Source organism: Excalfactoria chinensis, chromosome 4 (genome assembly GCF_039878825.1).
Source record: "Excalfactoria chinensis isolate bCotChi1 chromosome 4, bCotChi1.hap2, whole genome shotgun sequence".
In the NCBI taxonomy this organism is placed as follows: domain Eukaryota; kingdom Metazoa; phylum Chordata; class Aves; order Galliformes; family Phasianidae; genus Excalfactoria; species Excalfactoria chinensis.
Window position 1 is genome coordinate 73,923,671 of NC_092828.1, and position 21,915 is coordinate 73,945,585.

A 21,915-nucleotide genomic window follows, 5' to 3' on the forward strand; every position below is an offset into this window, starting at 1 on the left:
TAAAACTGATAAGAAATAAAACTGGCAACTGACCACTCAGTTTTTTCCTGCTCAAACACTATAGCTGCCTTTGATTTGTTATATCCCAAGGGAAAAAAAACAAAGATGACTTCCAAGGAACTTCGCTTTTTCTAATGTCATTTTCAATAGGTATTTCTGAGACAGTAATGTGGGATCTTGTCCAGCTTCTGTGGGAATCCCTTACATCCTCCACAAAGCTTTAACTTTTCTTTCTCCTTAAGCCAGTACTTGGCACAGCACCCCACCCCCCTTGGGTTCAAAGCCAAGCTTGTTGTTTTCTCTCTCCTACCTCTCTCCTCTATCTTTTCAGTCACAGTTTGCTTGCTTTTTTCTCTCTGCCCTGATTGATTCCTGATCCTGCTCCTCTACCAACCTGCCACAAAGGGGATGCACTGACCCTAGAGGTAACACAAGTAGAACAGAGTTTTATCGAGAGCAGAACAACAGTGACATTTAACCTATGAGCAGGCTTACAGAACTGTGGAAGTGTAATGCTTAATTTAAGCTCACGCTGTCAAATAGGAACATCTGGCTTTTCTGCAGCATGACTCATCTTCAGCACACAACACTGGGTAAGGCAGCGTGAGAAGGAAATCCTGCTAGCAAGGCAAGGAGGGTGAATGTTGTTAACAGCAGCTTTGCTGACGATTTTTGCCTTAAGAGCTGGGAAACACTGGACATCTCCAGCTTCCTTGCTGGCACCTTCACTCACCACGACCCAGGTGAGTACCTTGAGGTAACACGAAATGGCCCCCACGGCTCTTGGTAGACACACGGGCCATACCACTCCTTCACGCCAAAAGCATCACTCGGGGGCTATGCTGAGCCCTGGGGTAACAGGAGGCTGCAACCAGAGAGGTGGTCCAGCTCTCCCTCATCTCCATACCAACAACCCCATCCCCTTCGCCTTTGCCCCTCTTCAAAATGGCGGCGCCCCTCCCCTCAGCACAGCGCTTGAGCCTCTCTACCCTCCTCGGTGGTGCTCCACTCTCCTCTCGTTGGTGCGCGTCCCCCACCCCCGCCCCGGAGGCGCCGTCTGCGCGTGCGCAGTGGTCCGTGCCTTTACTTCCGCTGTCGGCGGCCGCTTCCGGGCCCCCGTTCCTTGGTAACAATGGAGCAGAAAATGGCCGCCTGAGAGGGAAGGCAGGGCGACGCTGCGGCTGCTTAGGGACGGACGGAGCGCGGCGAGCCGGCACCGAGCCCGCTGAAGACCGGAGAGAGCAGCGGAGCGAGAGCTGAGGAGACGGCGGCGGGCGGTGAGTGCGGAGGCCCGGACGCGGACGCTCAAGATGGCACGGGAAAGGGAGAGGCCCAGGCCCAGGGGAGGCGGCGGCGGCCTCCGCCCGGCGCTGGGAGCAGCCGGGGGACTCGGGCTCCTCAGCCCCGCGGTGCGGCTCTGCTGAGGGGGCTACAGGCGGCTGAACCGGGCAGGACGGTCTCGGGCTTCACGGGGCTCTGCGGGCCGCAACCGTTTGAGGTGGAGCGGGTCCGTGCTGGAGCCGGGGGCCGTGATGGCGGGGTGCCTGAGGCTGTGCCCTGCTGCTCCGGATGAACCGGGCCCCATCGCCCTGGGGATTTCTTCGCCTTCGTCTGGGGTGCGTGATAGAGGAGGGTCATTAGGGCTCCACCACCGCCGGACAGTTGAGTGGGTGGAGGGGGCGGGGGGAGGGGGGGGGTTAGGATTGGAAAAGGTTCTTTTTGGGAGTGGAGGAGGATTACAGCCACTGCCCCAGGCCTTGTACTGCTTAGGGCCTGCTTTAAGATCCTCCGCTCATCAGGTCTGTGTTCGTAGGTTAAGTTCCTTGCATTAAGGCAGGAGCCCTGTTGGAGGTGAACAGAAGTAATTCTTGATACCGTTGTGCCTTTTGGGAGTGTTGTGATCTTTGTGTGACCTGTTAAAAGCTGTTGTGATTGTTATTGCTGTCTGATTAGTTTCTCTTTACTTAGTCATGTAGTATTTATTCTGTTACCTTGTTTCCTGTGCGCATTTTGCCTTCCTTTTTTAATACTGTCTGCAGACATTTGGAGTTTCTGTTTACTGTATTTCAAAACTGTTGTCAAGTGTAATGATACAAATATATCACTTCATTTTCAATTGTCAGCCTTAATGGAGGAGCAATATCAAGTTATAGAATACATACGTTCTAAGGTTTGTCATTTGTTTTGATTTTAGTGTGTAATAGGAGTTTGACAAAAGATTTCACAGCACAAATACACTTTTTTTAATTGAATGTTTTTGTTTGTGTATCTGTTTGGGTTTTTTTTTTTTTTTTGAGATGATAGTCGTGAGGAGCTTGTAAACAAGGATTCAGTTGGGACTGTATACAGTAGGGCAGTTGCCACATATGATATATTTCTCCTTTCTGTGTTGACAGTACTGGTTGTTTTCAAGTTGTAAGTTGTCATGAAAACACTAGAGAAGTTTCAGTACTACTGTGTTCCATAATGCTAATTGCAGTGACTTGGCAAGTGATTTTAGGGGGGAAAAAAGCACGTTTGGCTGCCCCTTAGGCAGTTAATCATCTCAACTGAGAGTTTAATGCTTAGTTTAGTTGGAATGACCAACTCCCATTTAAAAATGACTGCATTCCCTCTACAAGTTTACCGTTTTAGAGTGAAACTAATTATAGTTTGCAGTTTTGTCACCTCTGCTGCTAACAAGGGGCAGCACAATGCACATCATAGAATTAAGAGATGTTGGTTATGTTGGACCACTAAGCGTAACAGTTACAGTATTCTGCTCATCAGCAACTCTGGCTACATAAATGTTTTGTCAGTAAGAAACCACAAGCATTTTTTCAAGCTCCTAGTCGTTGCCAGCAGTATCAAATTTATTTTCCATATTACTGAGTACATGAACATACCAAGGTGTACTGGAAAGCAGTGTTGCAAGTTTCTGGTCTTCATTACATGTCTCTTTTTTTTCTGTATCAGTATTTTTAGGGGAATGAGTAATGTGATCCTTAAATGGAAGTGTTTTTAAAAACACTCATGTATTAATGTACTTGGCTACTTTATTTCTGTGTTCCCCATCCCTATGGAAATGTTTCAAAGTAAGTTCCTTCATCTTGGTAGAATGCTTCTAGTTGCAGTGGAAGTGTTGTACTTTTCTTTTTTACAGCCATAATTTAATGACATTTACTTCAGCTCACAGATTGCATTTGAGTCCAGTTTAATGAAGTTTTAACAAGTTACTTTGGTGTTCTAAGTATTTTTTTTTAGAGATTTCAGTTCGAATGAATTTCTGTTGCAGTTGTTGTCTCAGTCTTGATGAAAACATCCACTTTTTAGGTTGAAAAACTTAATGTTGAAAGAATGAGGCAGAACTTGGACATCTGTTATCATTATATTTTTTGTGATGGTCTTGTGCATCTCAAAGCCAATACTTCTGAACAATGTAGTAGTGTAAGATCTTCAGAGACAAGAGTTCTGTATGGTGAATTGGGTGTAGCCAGAAGCATTGTGCGGACTCAGTTTTGCTTTTGCGCAGATTCTTAGCTACTGTTAAAATCAGAATAAACACACAAGGCGTGTTTCTTTCGTGCTGCTGAGATTTGTAGTAACAAGGTACTGGTACATCCTTGCTGTTTTTCAGTGTTGAAGCTCAGCTTTTTAGTTTCTGCCATTGTAGAGTCTCATGAAAACAACTAATGATAACTGGTTGTGTGGGAAATGTCAACGTGCACTTTCTCTTAGTTTAGTAACTTAAAAGCATTTTACTTAGAGCAATCTTAATTTCAGTATGCAAGATGCTCATGCATGCGATATTGCTAAAACACTTGAGCTTGCCTATCTAAATTTGTCGTCAGGAACTGAGTCCATCATGGAATGCAAGTCTTGCAGGTAGGCTTTTAAAGTTAAAGAGGCTTTGCTTAATATTTTTCCCCCCCTTTTTATGTTCCTTGAGTGCTAGACAAGAACAGCAACAACTGCATGCACTGGATTTCCTATGTGGGTTGTATTTGTAGTGAATTTGTCATTGTTTTGGCCTTTTAGTAGAAGCTGTAATAGCAGTTCTGTGAAAAGTTGAGAGTAAATGTAGAGATGGGTTTTCCAGTGGATTATTATTGGCTTTGTGCTTTCAGTAAACAGAAGTTCTCTTTCTTCAGAAATCAAAACACTGTGTGATGGGCATCAGTTCTGTGGGTACAACTTCCTTAGCTGTCAGTCCTGTTTACACTGCTGTCTTTCAGTGTCAGCACCAGTTACTTTCATGCACAGTATTACTTCCCTGGAGCTCCAGCCTAGCTCTCCTGCCTGCTGATCTAGCAGGAAGATCGCTGTTTGGGGAAAGAGAAGTTTCACGAGACTTCTCCCAGTACTGGAAAGTCAGTAACATGAGTGTGCTTAGCTTTCTCTGAGCTGATATCACCCCTATCTGAGCACAGACGCAATACTATATTCATTTTATTTTGATTTTTGTGTGTGTGAAAAATGCTGTTCTAATAAGTCTAGGTTATAAAATGGGAAGTACCTGATTTTTGACAATCCTTGCCTTATATTCAGAGCCCTGCCTTCATTCCCATGAGATCAATGCTCTGAAATTGCAAAGCTCCACCCTTCTGTGTGGAAGGTAACAATAGAAACTTGTAATGAATTGCTATGTGTTCTAGATATATCTGAACGGGGACAGTGGGCACTTGCACAGTGAGAAGGCAAGTGTCTTCATTCCTTCATACCAGTCTGTTCAGTCAAAATGTCTTTATTGTTAGTATTTGCAGCAACTGTTCTGTAAAATTGTTCATTTGCTTTCAGTTATTTAAAATCATACATTTTGAATGACATTTTGCTTCATGGGCTTTGCTTTGAAACATGCTGAAGTGATGAATTATCCAAAGCCACGTTTAATACTCCATATAAGCTGGTATTTAAATTGTATAGTGGTCACAGAAAATGTTTTCTTTCAGCTATCAGAAAGTGGTGTGTGCTCCATAGTAATTTTTGGAGGCAAAGAGGACATAAGGGAGTTCTTGAGTGCTTAGAATTCGTAGTAAGTTCAGTAAGAAATCTAATAATTGAGTAGAGCGTCAGAGTATCTGTAGTAAGCAAGAGTAGTAGAAAAAAGTGTAGGCAAAATTCATGATGCAACTTTGAAATCTTGAAGAGTTTGTTACTAATGTACATGTTAGAAATGATAACAAGTTAATTGTACGTACGCTATTGTAGCCTTCAGTCTCTTCACAAAAGACTTGTGTAGCTGTACAAATACAGCACAAATCTTGATGTAGCGAAGCTCCTTGTATAATGCAAGTAGCTGTTTGATTCTACTGTTTTATGGTATCTTTTTCATTAATAAATAGGATTCACTGCCAGTTTTTGCTTATACTTTTGAATTTGTAGTCTTGAGTGATGAAATATTGAAGATGCTGATGTAGTTCCTGTTATGTCGCTTTCTTCTAGGTTTATATATTGAGCAATCAGGTACTGACCAGCGTGGAAACTATTTCTTCTTCTTCTAGGAAAGCCTAGTACTTGGACTGAGGAAGGCAAGGGGGAGTTGATACTGCATGTGAAGCTGGTTCTGTTTTTGCTTGAAGAACCCAGAGTACCAGAACTGCTCATTATAGCTCTGTTCCTGTGTCATTTGAGAAATGGAATGGGAGAGACTTATGTCTGAGGCTGGTCCTGCCAAATGTGGTGGTATGTTAGGGCTGCTGGAGTCAGAGTTCACAGGGTGTTTTCAACAGACAGCTGGGTTGCTCTTCTTATGTGGAGCTAAAATGTCCTTGAGGTATCTTCAGTGAAATTTGGGAAAAGAAATAGTTAACCAGAAACAAGCTAAGATCAAAATGAAAAGTATTTCAGCTCCCACTACTGAGTTGCTTCTTTGAGTCAAAGGCTTTGATAATTACTTCAGACTGGATGTAGGTAGGCAAGGTGCTCTGCTGGTTGAAGTACCTAATTAAGATGAGGCCATGAATCATAAATGAGAAATTAGCCTTTTGCTGAGCACGTCTATGAGGTGCTTATTCATATTGCCATCATCCTTCTTGTGTGTACAAAGGTATTAATTGCGTTGCTGGAACATGAGGTTAGGCAGGAAACGTTTAACATATGGGGCACTACAGATGCTCACGTAATGCTGAAATACTGGTAGCACCTAGATGGAGAACGTTTTGGGGGAGATCTCTGCACAGCTATCTTGTGAGTTTCTGATTTGCTTCTGCAGTTTAACTAATGAGTTGCCAGTCTTCTCAAAATGAGTCACAAATCTAATGAAGATTTCAGGTTTAAGGTACTGTGTTTTCTTAGAACCCTGCAATTTAAGGGAGTAGATATAGTGATTGATCACTGACTTTTGGTTTCCTGGGAAGAACTGTGTGTTCCCTGAATGCTAAGCTATATGGAGATAGTGTTACTGCTGAAAGTAAATGGACAACTTCAATACTGCCTGCTGTACCATCAGGTCTTTTTCAATGGTCATAAATTCCTGACTGATTGGATTTTGTTTACACGTGATTTGTCATAAGGAAAAGGTTTATATATATATATATATATATATATATATATATAAAATTAAAAAATCCTTGTACTGTGTTCTGTAAGAATGGTAACTTTGTATTAAGGAATACCTAAATTCTTAAATCATCCCTGTCCAAAGAGCGTTACATTACTTCCTCTTGAATAAAACAATGTAATCAAACAGTATCTATTGCGGGCTTGCTGTGTTGCTCCTGTAGCAGCAGAGTGGCAGCTGGTCATTTGTGCTCTGGTATCTATCTCTGTGGCTGCTGGAGCATTAACTGCAGGGAAGATCCTCTGCTTGTCAAAGGATGAGAACACCAATTAAGAATTCACTGCCGTTAATGTGTCTGGGTATTCACCTGCAGAAGGATGTGTTTGTTTGTTTAATTAAAACAATTGTTTATTTTAGATGTGGCTCAGTACGCTATCTTGTTTGGGGTGAACTTTAGGTGATTTTCCTTCTTTCCTGTGAAGAGATTTTCATTACTGGATATCTCAGCTACAGTTGGCAATAAATAACAGGTCTGAACTTCCTACTCACAGATGTGACCTTCCCCACCCTTTGTAAACTTAGTGCTGACAAGGGAGAGCATTAAAGGAGGAAATACTGACTCTTCACTTGAATAAGAATGAAACCACTAGAAGAAAGAGAAACAAGAGTTGAAGCACACCTGCTTATTAGATAATCAAATGCTGGTCATTCTTCTGTGACTTAATAGCATACCTGCAGATTTTCCTTCATCAAGTTGCCCTGTGTTGCTGTAGTCAACTTCCTTAAGCCAGTTATAATTTTCTGTGGTGTGTAAGCTGAGAGCAGAATCCAGTTGATTCTGTGAGGCTCCACCATATTCAAACAGGAGTGGAGCAATACATGCTACCACTATGGAGATCCTGCTGAAGAAAGCGTGACCTGCCGAGTCCTGCTGAGGCAGTAGGAAAAAAACCCTGGAACAGTTGAGTATGTTCTATCTGGTAGTGGAGGGCTCTGCAGTGGTGTAGGAGATGAGGCTTGAAATGGACAGAGCCCACAGTGAGGAGAGAAAGTAGTAGAAGCCTCAGAGTAGAGATCTTGTTTTTCTTGTACCAGTTTTAATGTCAGGGCTCTAGTTTGAAGACTATTGGCCAGTTTGCTATCAATGATAAGAAGGGAAGAGTGTTGTTGCATACATTTCTGCCCCACCTGTTTTTGTCCATGTAAACATCCTGTAGAGATTCATAGTATTTAGAGGATGTTGAAGTGAAATGGTGTGGAACTGGGGTTCAGTGGGCTGGTGTACTCTGTTTTGCTGGCTCACATTTGGAAGGTACAGTGAGTATGTCACTAGTGGAAGTAGCCCTACTGCAAATGGAACTGATTATCAAGATCCTCAGCTCTAAGGCTGTTTTCTTGGCAACAGTATTTTTTTAATCTCAGCCAACAGCTGATCTTACAGTTTAAGAGGGAGGATGACAAATGAAAGAGGAAGAAAGGGGTGCAGACCTGCAACCAGATAAGACTTTGTATTATTCTTAACATTCTCTTAAGGTCAGGTGTTGAAATGCACACAGTGGTAAAGAAGAGATTATTTTTTCCCAACATAACTTGTTTTGACACTTTTCTCCCCCTGATCGAGAATAGCATTCACTTTGCTTTCTGAAATAGAGCAGGCAAAGTCTTTGTATCAAGTAGGTATTATATAGCCGGAGTGCCTGTGAGCATTAGAATTTGCAGTCTAAAGGGAGGTTTCAAAACATAGGGAGTACAAATGCTTTGCATGTGTAGTGTACTCTTTTAAAACCTGCTTGTTGAATTAGTCTAATGCTTACAAATATGTTAATGTTGCAGTTGTGTTTTAAGCTGGGTAAATATCAAGGTAGCAACTATTTTGAGGGAAATATTTTATAAGCAGCTTTTTGCTTCTCTTGTCCCTTAGTAGGTTACTGCATTCCCTTATTCTTCTGTTTTGTGGGCTTTGCTTTGTTGTCATCTCCTTTAACAAATAAAAAAAAGTGGGGGGATGGGCAGGCAATGCTAGTTAGAGTTGTACTCCAGTTTCCTAATATTAATGCATCCTTCTGGGTTGTCTTTTGGGTTCAGGTCTCTCACTCTACTCAGTGTTCAGATGATTCTTGTAAAAAGCAGCTTTGTTTTTCTGATATTATCTTGAGGATGAAAACGTCTTGAGGTTAGTTGGGGTCATAATTCTGCTACAGAAAGCATGTAAAAAGCTGTTTGAGTTTCAAGCAAGCTGTCCTCGTTAGAAGTATGTGTCTGAGATCTGAAGGGCGTACAGATTTCGTAACAGCCCAGTCTGAGCTGAATCTACCTGCTGGAACTGTTGTGCAACTTCCCTTGTGAATGGCTTCATTTATCAGTGTGTTTGACAGTGCATCACATACAAGTCTTCAGATTGTACCAGGGATGTAGGAAATCAGAGACAGCTGGTAGGCTGCCATTTGAAACCCCAGTAAGAAGCCAAGTGATTGCTGCTGCTTATGGATTTAAAAATAAATAAATAAAGCAGAAATTAACCTGGCTAAAAAGCAGTAACCTTCCACGCCTGTAACAGTGGGCAGTCAAGACATTTGTGCCTTATTGTGACTAACCTGAAAGCAAGCTTTAATGTGTTAGAATTCGAGACAGGATTGGAGTAACTGTTTTCTCATCTGGAAGCCAGTAATAGTGGGATGGCCGGATGGCCTATCCTATGGAATTTTGTACTGTTCCACACTGGGGATACCAGTGCACTTGAATTTTCACTATAGCAGCGGAAATAAACTACTCTTGGAGATTCCACAGTGCTTGTCTTCTGTGGAGAAGCACTAGTGTTAGCTGTGGGCAGTCAGTACAGCTGTGCTGACGTACCAAAACAGTTACTTTTTGCATTAGACAGATGTCGAAGTGTTGGATCTTTTCCAGTAAGAAGCAAAAATCTTTATTCTTCCGGTATTTTTGTGTCACATGAAACATGGTTTGAATGAAAGGAACATTTTTTAATAGGGAATATTATTACAGAGCTTTTTAGCATGCAGAGGATTAGTGTGTTAATCACCTCTCTGAGTAACCAGATTCTACCAGTTGTACAGGGAAATTCTTAATGTTGTGAATAGCAAGCTATAATGATTAAAGAAACTAGTTATTTTAGCTTCATTTGATGTATTTGCATGGTGCAACCAGTGCCAGGATGTCTCCTGCATTTGCAGGTGTTCTAATTTTGATCAAATACAGGCATCGTGTTCATGGATTACTTTTGTTTTGAGACATCATTGAAGATCTCATAAAAATGAAAAACAATACGAAGAGCAGACGAGAGTGAAAGAAAAAGTTCTTTGTAGCATAAGTTATGACATGTATGTACACATTGGAGTTTTGTCCTGCAATTTGTTTTGTTGTTTTTATCAACATCAGAAATTCACTAACTAATGGAACTTGCAAGCAAAATTTTCTCTTGACACGGAACCACAGAGCTGATTTTACAACCCATTCCTTCCTCCCTTTTATTTATCTATTGGGGGGGAGGAAACTAATAGCCCTTTTTGTTGTGGGTTTTTCTTTTTTAACATGCATAGTGTTCTGTAGCATCTTCAGACTCGTTTGAATCTGAAATAATCCAACCATTCTGTTTAAAATTGACTTGGATTTTGAAGGGCATCTGGTAGTTGTCAGCAAGCTACATTGTTTCCTATTTTCTTTGCCATAGTGCAAAGCAGGAAGAAGAGATAAGTGTTTAATTCTGTGTTCTTTTAGAGCTGGAGCGCATAAGCATGGATGGCTTGCACCTTGTACTGTGCTGCTGTGTGGCACAGTAAGACATTTTCGTGCTCTGTTGGGTAGTTGTAGTAGCAGGAGTATCTTAGGGTAAAGAGCAGACAGTTGTAGGCAGCTAGTAAGCTGATAACATGTCTTGTGTTTGTACTTGTCACTTTTTTTTACGTGTTGGTAATGACGGCTGTTGTTTGTACCTAAAGTGGGGAAATATTTAATTTGTGATTTTGTTGTATTGCAGCTTAACTGAAACTTCATTAGCAAAGTCTTTCTCCCCAGAATGTAAAGGTGAATAATGTATTACCAGTTAGTCATGTCTAAATATCGTGCTCCATTTCATTAAGTTAAATGATTTATTTATTTTTTATTTTATTTTTAGACATAATTCCATTTGCCAAGATGGAAAGCTCAGATTCTAGTGATAAAGGAAATATTGATCAATCAGAAGCACAACGTCAGAGTCAGCTAGATCGCTTAGATCGAGAAGAAGCTTTCTATCAGTTTGTAAACAACCTGAGTGAAGAGGACTACAGACTCATGAGAGACAACAACTTGCTAGGAACACCAGGTATGTAATGCTTGTTATGTACATCTTACTACATTTACTTGGAAGTGGTTTGTTTTTTTTTTCTGTTCTTAATATCTTTCATCCATTTAATTCATGTTGCTGCAGTTGCGTTCCATGTTAGGGAGTAGCTTCCTGCCAGTTTGTGTGCCCTCAAAATAGAGGGTACTGACTAGCAGTGAGGGATTTGGGATGGTGTGGATTCAGCAGGTATGGAGGTCTAGTTTTCATACCTCTTGATGGGAACATCCAGAACTGACCCAGTTATGGCTGCTTAGTCTACTTTGATAGAAAATAATCACCTTTAAGCATGTGTGAAAATTTCTAGCTGATGTTAAGAGTTCATAACTAGGCTAATTAATCTGGTACAAGATTCTGCAAGGGTGTTCTTATGTCTGTTTTCAATTGACCTATTAAACTGGCTCTTTATAGAGTGATGTCTAATTGAAGCCAGTTATAATTTAAAACTAACTCAAACTTCTTTTTGTGCTTGTGTGGTTCTTTTTTGTTGTTGTTGTTTGGTTGGTTTTTTTGGTACTCTGGGTAGTCATTTAATTGGTTTAGGATGGAAAAAAGAATGCTGATGAGTTGTAGTGGTTGCTGTACAGTACCAGAAAGCCCATCTGTCTTTTTTGAGGAGGTTGAAACTGTTAAATCCTTAAGCCTCAGCAACTTATTTGGGACAGTGGTGCTGAAGTGTTTGAATTCCCCTTATAACTACTTGCTTGTCAGTCTCATTATGGCAGAATTTAATTAAAACAAAAACAGTGGCTTGTACCTTCTTTAGAAACTTTTGATAATGCTTGCCATACGTATGATTTGGAAATATTTTTGGAAAATTTTGCTTATTTTTCTAAGGTGAAATTACTGAAGAAGAGTTGCTGAGAAGGCTGCACCAAGTTAAAGAAGGTCCGCCACAGCAAAACAGTGATGAGAATAGAGGTATATACAGTATTTGTGAAAACTCTTAACTTTAGCACCCCATACGGACCTTAACTTGAGTGCAGGAGTGGAACAAGTTAAGCCTAGGCAGGTGCAAGGTGAGCTTTGTTTCAAAACTAAATGAACGTTATGTCTGGTATCTGCTGCGAAGATCATTTTGGGACAGATTTCACCCATACCGCATCTGTTACTCGCAGCAAGCTAAAATTTCATCTAGGGTTCTTATGTGCTTTTTAGACTGTCTTCCTTCTTGACTTCTGCTCCCTTCTGGGATGCTTCCTGGCAATTCTTGTGTTTTTGTTCATCGTTCTTCCCTTCCAAGGGTGCTCTGTTGCTTTTATTATCGCCTCCCTAAAGAGGTTGGTGGAGGATTCTTGGAGTTTGCTGCTGGGGTTCATTCTTTAACGAGATGGGTTGCTATTCTTCAAATGAAGACTCAGGACAAATGTATTTCTCTGCTTAGAAGTCGCTATATTGCTTAGTTGTTTGGAAAGAAAAACACAAAACATTGATGTGACACCTGAAATACAGCTCTCCATTTATTTACGATAAATAATGTATTAATTTGATTTGGCTGCCATGTGATGGCTGCAGCCTGTCTGTATGTATTAGAAAAAAAAGTCCACTCCTGCTTCTTTACCAGAGCTCTGGTAGATAAGAATTGTAATGCTATTTGTGAAGTCAGTTATGTTGGATAGTGTTAAGTGCTTCTAGACAGTCGCATTTTAAACTATAAGCAATAATTTTCTTGGAAAAGATCACTTCAAAATTAGCTCAGTACTCTAATTTTGGTAGTTCCTTGTCTTTTTTTACAGGTGCAGAGTCCACAGAAGATGTTTCAAATGGAGATTCTATAATAGACTGGCTTAATTCAGTCCGACAGACCGGAAATACAACACGAAGTGGGCAGCGAGGAAACCAATCCTGGAGAGCTGTGAGCCGGACTAACCCAAATAGTGGTGACTTCAGATTCAGTTTGGAAATAAATGTCAACCGTAATAATGGGAACACAAATCCGGAAACTGAGAATGAGCCATCTGTAGAGCCTTCCGGTGGGGAGGATTTGGAAAACAGCCAAAGTGACTCTGAAATTCCAAGGTCTGAATCACCATCTGTAAGGCAGCCTGGATCAGAAAGGAGCACTTCAGAAGAGTTAACTGAGGAAGCTTCTCCTAGAGGGCAGAGGAGAGCGAGAAGTAGGAGCCCAGAACAGCGGAGAACGCGGGCTAGGACTGATAGAAGTAGGTCACCTATTAATCCAGTGAGTGAGGCTCCTCGCAGGTCTCATCACAATACATCATCTCAAACGTTTGACCATTCAGCAGTGAATGAAGCTGAGGGAAGCTCTAGAACTAGGCAGCATGTGACATTAAGGCAGCATGCAGTGGGGACTGAGATTCCTAGTGAAAATGCAGTTCTGTTTTCAGCCCCTGAAACAAGACCTGTTCCTCAAGCAGCAGGTTCTTCAGAAACTAATGGTGCCGGTGAGTCTGCAGCTCCTGGACAGAGGCCTCCTACCATAGTACTCGATCTCCAGGTGAGAAGAGTTCGTCCAGGAGAGTATCGGCAAAGGGACAGCATAGCCAACAGAACTCGGTCCCGGTCCCAGACTCCTAACAACACAGTCACTTACGAAAGCGAACGAGGAGGGTTTAGGCGTACGTTTTCACGTTCAGAACGGGCTGGAGTGAGAACTTATGTCAGTACCATTAGGATTCCTATTCGTAGGATCTTAAATACAGGCTTAAGTGAGACTACATCAGTCGCAATTCAGACTATGCTAAGGCAGATAATGACAGGCTTTGGAGAGCTGAGTTACTTTATGTATAGCGATAGCGACGCAGATCCTAGTGGCCCAACTCCAAATCAGAACGTGGATGCTTCTGAGCCACAGAACGGAGGAGGTGGTAGTTCAAGCAATGAAAATACAGATGTTAGCTCAGGGGAAGTGTTTGAAGGTAGTAATGAAGGTGGTTCAACATCTGGTGCCAGACGGGAAGGTCGGAATACGAGAGGATCGGTCACATTTGAAGAAAGTGGTTCTCTACCATTCCTTAGCCTAGCACAGTTTTTCCTACTAAATGAAGATGATGATGACCAACCAAGAGGACTCACCAAAGAACAAATTGACAACCTAGCAATGAGGAATTTCGGTGAGAGTGATGCTCTGAAAACATGTAGTGTGTGTATTACAGAGTACACGGAAGGAAACAAGCTTCGTAAATTGCCTTGTTCTCATGAGTATCACGTCCACTGCATCGATCGCTGGTTATCGGAAAATTCCACTTGTCCCATTTGTCGCAGGGCAGTCTTAGCTTCTGGTAACAGAGAGAGTGTTGTCTAAATGAGATCTGAATTTATGGCTAAGCAGCAGTGTAATAGTGATGGGCAAAGAAGTCACTTCCTTTATGGCCACTTTTTGAGTGGTAACTCAATGTATAGTAATTACTTGGAGTGAATCTTCCCTCATGAAAGAATTTTCTCTGAATTCAAACTTCTAAAGTTGGAAAAATTTGTTAGGGTTTTCAAGATCTAGTTGGTTCGTGTGATGAATTTCATTTGTCCAAAGACATCTACTCACTTAAAAATACTTCTTTCTTTATGAAGGGTATTAAGTTCTATCCCCTTACTCCTCCAGTCCAATAAACATTTTGTCCTCAACATTGTGCTTATGAGTAGTCTTTCTGGGAAGTCATCCCAGCTAAATGCGCAAGAGTCATAGAGGAGTTTTTGCAAGAAATCCAACTGACTGAAAAAGTAACCTGAATTTAATTGCATACTTGAAAATACTTTTAATTTTCATACTGGGTTAATATTGGACGTGTCTGTGTAAATAACACTAATGTAAGCCCTTTCCCCATCACTATGGCACGCTGTAGGATGAGCTGTTAGCTTAATTGGGATATTTATCTTGTTGTGGAAATATAAGAATTGCCTATGCTTGTTTAAATAAAAAAAGAAAAATCTGTTTTAAAATTGTAAAGCTTTTTTGTAGAAGCTCAGTACTTTTCCAATGCACTGTTGTATTAACGCATTAAGAATTAAAATTGTACCACGCTTAGAAATTGAGAATGCTTTTCATACAAAACCCACCACGGAGAGAGCAAACTAAATACAGGAGAGCTGCTTTTGTAACTGTGTACCTGTCAAGAGCAGTGCATATCTGTACTATTTATATGAACAACTACTGTAATATAAAAGCAGTTGAATTGGACACGTAATTGCCTTTAAAAATTGAAGCGGGATGTTTATAATTGCAGTGTTTTGGCTCAGTAAAGCCACCCAAAACGATGATAAAAATTAGAAACTGTCGTAATGGTTGGTTATTTCTTTGTGTGGTTGCTAATATGTAATAATAGAAACCAATGTGCACCAGCTCTTTTGGTGACGTTTGCCCTATTTTTGTATTTTTACTTGAAATTTTGAGGTAACCCTGTGTAATTCTTCAGCAGACAAATATTGATAGATAGGGTTGTTTTTTTTTCCCCACAACAGCTTGAACAATATTAAGTAATCCCTGGATCTATTTAGTGAACATGCTGATGTGTATCCACTGTTCTTAGCCTGACTCAAGTGCTGCAAAGAAATAAGTATGAACTGGAAAAGAGACTCATTAATAGAGTGCTAGATTAAATATGAAAGCTATAACTGATTGCTGGAGTATATTTAATGTTAAGATTGGCAACACATTTAAAAACAAACAAAACATCACCCTCATACTCCTATTGGAAAGACAGAAATCTTAAATTTAAAAGTATGTGTGTGGTGTATAGAAATAGACATTGGAAAATGTTTTGCCTCCTGGATGTGGTGGCCCTGCAAGAGCAGGGATAGGACCAGCTGGACTCAAAGGTCCTACCAACCACACCCTGTCAGGGATTGTGTACCTCAGCTATCATTGTGTCGGGGAGCTGTCACTCCTCTTCAATGAGCCATTTTTGTTTTATTCTCTAGTGACTCTTTTTTCTAGCCTGTATCTGCACCAAAAAAAGCAGTATATTTTTAATCTTCAGGGCAGTAGTTTGAAAGGGATATGAACTGCTCTTGCTGGCTATATGGGAAATGTTGCTTGCTCCTCAGATGACAAAACCAAAGTTGGCCTACCTTTTTTTTTTTTCCTGATTAAAATACATTTTTTGGTGTGTTACAGTGGTGGTTGCATTAAAATATAGTCTCTGCTCTAAGCCATTTTAATGTCTCATCAGCTAGTTAAGGATTTCACAACGTCCCAGAATTCCAGTATTTTTTTTTGTGTGTGTGCATTTCGTGGCGTTTGGCTTAGTGGGAAACCCTGACTGGCTATTGAGCTCGCTTTCCTCCTGTTGGGACGCACCATCATGGCAGAGGGAATACATGTGGTGTCTTTATTTCTTTTTTACAGAATAAATAAGCTCATGCTTTTACTGTTTTTTCCCTCTGATATGCATCACTGTAACATTGGAAGTTCAATATTAATTTCAGGTGCTGGACTCTTATGAATGTGGGTAATACATTTTGATGCCAAATCTTCCTCAACAAAATAATGCTTCTGAATTTCCTCCGGTAGCATTCGCATAGCAAGTGTGTGCTATCAGTTGCAGTTGCCAGTAGCTTTATTGACTTAATGGAGTCTTGAATTAGAAGGGAAAAAACACTTCTCCGCATGAATACTATTTTAGTTTTTGAGAATCTGGTATGTATTTCTGAGGTCTAAGAATGGTGACCAGAAAGAAAGGAGCCCACTAGTGCTAATTAATGCAAGGCACGGCTGTGATGCGTGTCATTCAACATACATAGCTTTCTTTTTCATGTTCTGAGTTTCCAGTAACTGTATCCTTTGGAAGACTCAACGTTACAGTTTTGTTATAGCTAAATAGTGGCATGCCTTAACATTTTATCTTTCTGTAACGATAGCAACTAATAAAATGTTGGAGGTTTCCCAAATGGTACCAGGAATAAATAATTTGTTGTAGAATGGCTTGGATTGGAAGAGACCAAAAAGATCATCCAGTCCCAATCCCCTGCCATGGGCTGGTTGCTCCTCACCAGCCCAGGCTGCCCAGGGCCCCCATCCAGCCTGGCCAGGGGGTGGTGCATACGCAGCTCTCTGGGCAGCTTTTTCCAGTGCCTCACCATCCTCTCAGTAAATAATTTCCTCCCATGTCTGATTTAAATCATCGCCTCTGGTCCTGAGAATTTAACCTCCATTAAGAAGCCCTTGAACATTAGTGTTTTATATGCCTTTTCTGATACTGAGTGCACTAGCGGTGCTGGGGGCTAGTTGCCCAACACCTGGAGGAGTTGGCAAGAATTAAATTGCTGATACAAGCAAGAGCTCAGTGTTACTGACTTATCTGTCAGTCTCTGCAGCAGTTCTGGGGAAGAGAATCCCCTCTGCTCAGAGCTGCATCTGGAAGCTCAGTGTTCATGAATGCCTTTCTGCTGTACCAGAAACCCCGTGTGTTCTGCACCACAGTTGTAGGGCTGAGGTCTGTGAGAAGTTCCCCAGTGCTGCATTTTACCCTAATACCTTGAGGTGATTTAATTTCTCTACTTCTCAGGTTGCATTGCAGATAGGAAAAGTCAATGTTTACGTTTTGGTCACTAATGAAACATCAATTGCTCTAATTGAAAAGGCTCCCAATTAAATTATTCTACAGCTTCAAAGTTATTTTGGCGTTGGGTGTTTGTACCCATTGCTTCCTTCAGTTAACACGTGGTACTGCAGGTGGAATGCAGCATCTTGCCTCGTAGTTACATCCGTATGAAGGGCCAAAATGGCCATTTTGGCGACTTTAAGATGCCTGAAAGAAATAGAGGAGCAGAGGCAGCCCCGTTGCATCAGCCGCCTGGTTCCTAGTGCCACCTTGTGGGAGCCTCTCAGCCTTCTGCAGAGCCATGATAAAGCCAGCTCGTCCTTTGGAAGCAGCATGGTTGCTTTTCTACTGAAGGCTTTTGCTAAATTTTGGAGGGGGATTCCCTGTTATCACCTGCCTCAGTAGTTACGGTGCTGTTTGCAAGCAGCGAGCCGCCCACGCTGCAGTTGTGAGTACCTGTCTGGCTGGTGGGGGAGCTGAGTTCCTTTCTTCGGGGACAGCGTGCGGCTGTGAAAGCAGTCACAAGGCCAAAACCTAAAAGAACACACGGCACTTTTAACTTCAGGGTGTGTTTGATAGCTCAGCTCAAATTGCAGACCGATAAGGAGCTGCGGGTGCTTTCCTTTTTCCTTTAAATCAGGTCTTTATCTATTCAAAGGCTGTAAAGACTCGTTCCTGGTGTTTGTTAGATTTCCCTTTTACATGTGCACCTTTTAATTACCTGCAAGACGTTCCGGCTTTTTTGAAAAGATTTTGTAGGCAGTCAATGGACTTGTTTTAAACACAGCTTCATTACTGTAGCAACCGCATGCATAGAAATTACTCGTTAAATGTTTAAAGACTTTTAGTAGGAAGTATTAATGTGCGTGCACAGCAGCTGCACTAACGTGATACTCTACCAGTTTTGAAGGAGCCATAATTGTCCATTGTGTCTACTTGCAAACTAATGTATTTCCCACTAATGTTGACACAATGGACCGTAATGACTGTCATTCCAGTTTCCTGTCAGTTAGCTGGATTATTCAAATATGTCGGGCCAGAGGACTGTTTCCCTGTCTAATTGCAGTGGATGTTTATCTTGTGATGGTTGCCTGCACAATGGGGAGGTTCCGCATGGTGTCTAATCAGAGAATCTAGCTGGAGGATGAGAGGAGGGCTGGCAGGGCTGACCATGTCTGTGACTATTAGCAGTGTGATTTTTTCTGAGTCTCCCAGCATTGCCTTCACTGTCACACCCCAACACAGAGGTCCATCCAGTCGGCTTGAGCTGCAGCCTTACCTTTGACTTGAGATCCTTTCCGTTACCGGAAACTGCGTACGTTTGTGCTGCCCCGATGTCTCATTTTTCTCACCGTCCTCCTGCGGGGACTTGGGTTGCATGATGAGGAATGTAATGATGTTTGGAGCTGATGAGGTGCACAGTCGTTATGGGCATCTGCCTGCTCGCTTTGGATGAGAGTTGGCTCAGAGCCACGATAAGGGAATTTATAACAAATTCAGAAGCATTTCCAATCACTGCACGCACCAGACTGTTTGTTTGTTCTTGACTAAGGAGGGATGAAAGAGGGTGAAGATTGATGATAGCTTACCCAAAGTACATTAAAGTTGTGTTGTGTTAAAAAAACAAAGAAATTTGCGTCTGTTAAAGCAGGGCTTCCCAACCTCTTCTTGAGGCATCCTTATTTTTTTTCCTCTTACAGGGAAGCATTCTTTTGGATTTGTTTTGGTTATTTTATGTGGTTTTGATCCTTCAGCTGAAATACCCGAGCTCCCTTCCTGAATCTCGCTCTGCTGTAAAGCTGTTGGTTGGGAAGCCCTGAATTCAACTGAGAATGTAAGAGTTTTCTTTTTTTCTTTTTCTTTTTTTTATTTGATTTGATTTTGGTTGCTGTTTTGTACAGTGCTTTACATCTGTTTATACTCAACTTGTTTAGTACCGAATGGTACTCTGAGGTCATCAGACAACAGTTCGATCAGATTCGATAGCTAATATTTAGGAGGAGTTTGTTCCCTATGTAAGATGTCATAATGCAAATTTAAATAGACTCAATAAAATGCATGAAGTGATAATTCTGTGCTTGATCATCACTCCTTGGGTTTATTCTTCTTACACTGGGAATGTGCCGGAGTAAATACTGAAGGATGTGGTAGAAACGTATGTGCTTTTCCCTTGAAGCTGAAAAGACCTGGAATGGTACAGAGTTAAGTTCTCAGAAGAGTTTATTGCTCCTTAGTACATAAACCAGAAGCAATAAATCTATGTGCCAGACTTGTGTAAATCTGTCAGTAGATAGCATGGAGCACCAAAGCCGTAAGTTATCTTTCAAGTGGTAGCTGTGACTTTTATGGGTGCCCATCAGGGACCAGGGCTTAGTGCTGATTCCCACTGGAAATACACTGAACACCTCACGGTGTTTGTGGCTTTCATGAGAAGCTCTCACATATGGCTAAAAGCTTCACCCTAAATTTAGTAGCTGATGTACGTGCAAATGCTTACTTGAGTGGGAAGGAAATTTTGTAGGGTGTGGGAAGCTTGGAAGCTTGCTTTATTGCCGGCGCTTCCCTCACCTCATTCTGGTCCTTGAGGAGGAAGCCAAGGCCGTTCCTGGGCCGTGGCCTGATGGCATCGCAGCAGAAGACGGGGAAGGATGGCAGCGTTTGGATGCAGACACGCGGTGCCCTGTCTGTTGGGTGCCATCCAAGCTGGCAACAATCTCACAGCTAGGCCGATGCTTGGCAGCGCTGTATGGGATGGTCTGGCTATGGAAAGGAGGAAGGTTGGTGGGCTTCCCAAGGGATGTGTGGAGCGGAGATTCTGTTCAGGATTCTATAGTATGAGCTGTTCCCAGCTGCCAGGGGCTGCATCTGGAGCTCAGTGGTCTGTCTGCTCTGACCGGTTCAAACTGAAATTGGAGAGGGCCCTGCAGCCTGTTCCCTGACAGGAATTCTGTTAGGCAGTGCAGAGGCGGGGAGGAAAGCAGAGCTCTTTGCTGCGAGCCCATCCTTCCCAACTGCTGTGTGTCGGGACCTGTTTGGGGGCTTTTAACATAATGAATCTAAACTCAGCTGCGTTGTGGCTTCCTAAGCCCTAACAATAAAGTTAGATGGGGAAAACTAAGCCCTCTTTTTAGTCTTAAACGAGATGATATTGTCTTTGACACTAATGAGATGCTGATGCTGCATGCTCCAACTGTTTCCCTGAATAAATCCCCTGCTGAGCCAAGCATGTGAAAGAGCAGGCATCGAGCCTCCGCGACAACGACCGCTTCATCGAACAGAGTCAGGCTGCGCTGTTGGCGTAGGGTTTCTGGTGTTTTCACACATTGCCATGCACTGCTGTCAGGTCCAGGGCTCCCAAGAAAAACAACTTGTGCAGGGCACGGTCTGTGTGGTAGCACTGAGGCACTGCTTGGCTTGCTGCAATGGGACAGCAGCGAGTGGAGCTGTGACTGCAGTGAGAGTGTCACTGCTGTGATGGGGCCGCACTGCCGTCCAGGGGGACCTTGAAAGGCTGCTGACTAGGGCTAACGGTGTCCTGGGATGCATTAGGCAAAGCACTGCCTAAAGGAGATTAAGGGAGGTGGTCCAGCCCCTCTGTATGGCACCGGATGGACCCACAGGTCCCTTCCAGCTTCAACCAGTCATAGGTTAACCAATCTATGCTATTGTGTGAGCAGGTGAAATTGTGATGTGCAGTGGTAGACATAAATTAATCTCTGTAGGCACTGCTGACTTCTATATAAATCAGATTCACTTGGAAACGATGCTGGTGGTGCCTTGGGGATGAGTTTGCTTCAGTTTGTAATGATGAGAGCTAGTGGGAATGGAGGACAGAGAAGGAGATTGGAAAGAGCGGTGAGCACAAAGCAGGGAGGCATAGGAAGGGAATAGCAGGATGCAAACAGGCAGGATGAGGGCTGGCATGAAGTCTGGCAGCCCAGTAGGTAATGGGACAGTGGCATCCGAGGCAGTTTGTAGTACGGGGATGGGAATAACAGAGTGATTTATTTCCAGTGGGCTTCAGCGGGAGGGCTGGGAAAAGGCTTCCAAGCTGCAGTGAGCACGGCTGGTGAAAGCATCAACGTGGGCGGGAGAAGGCAGCGGGGCCAAGCATGCTGGAGGACGAGGCGCCGGCCACGTACACTGGGCTGAACAATGCTGCAGATGGGCCGATAACGGATTTATAGCCCAGCAGCACAGCGCCTCGGAGGAAGAGATGAGAGTCACAATAACTGGAGCCCTGCTCACCCAACACACACCAGCACACCAAAACAGCCCTCAAATACCATTCTTGTACGTATGCATACATATTTTTTTCATCCCTTGTTTTGCCCTGCTGCCAGTACGACATGGTTTCCAACATTGCCTCCTGCTGCTCTGTGTTAAAGCCCCTAAAACTCAAGCGGGCACTGCTGCTCCTGGTGTCCCATCCCAGGGTGATGCTCCATTGACCACTGGCAGGTGCTCAGCAACCCTGAACGGCACAGCCTACACTGTGCGTGTACCTCTCAATGTGACCAGAGACAGATAACGCGCCATTCACAGAGGCAGATAAAGCACATATGCAATTCATAGCTACTAGCAAACTAACACAAGACGTA

General features: G+C 42.6%; 1 protein-coding gene across 1 annotated transcript; it reads left to right on the forward strand.

The window, feature by feature from the left end:
• Positions 1–1,085: 1,085 nt before the first annotated feature.
• Positions 1,086–19,382, forward strand: RLIM (ring finger protein, LIM domain interacting). Its single transcript, XM_072334875.1, has 4 exons — positions 1,086–1,277; positions 10,611–10,799; positions 11,655–11,738; positions 12,554–19,382. The coding sequence occupies exons 2-4, from the start codon at positions 10,631–10,633 to the stop codon at positions 14,080–14,082; spliced, it is 1,782 nt and encodes a 593-aa protein (XP_072190976.1). The 5' UTR covers positions 1,086–1,277; positions 10,611–10,630; the 3' UTR covers positions 14,083–19,382.
• Positions 19,383–21,915: the final 2,533 nt, after the last annotated feature.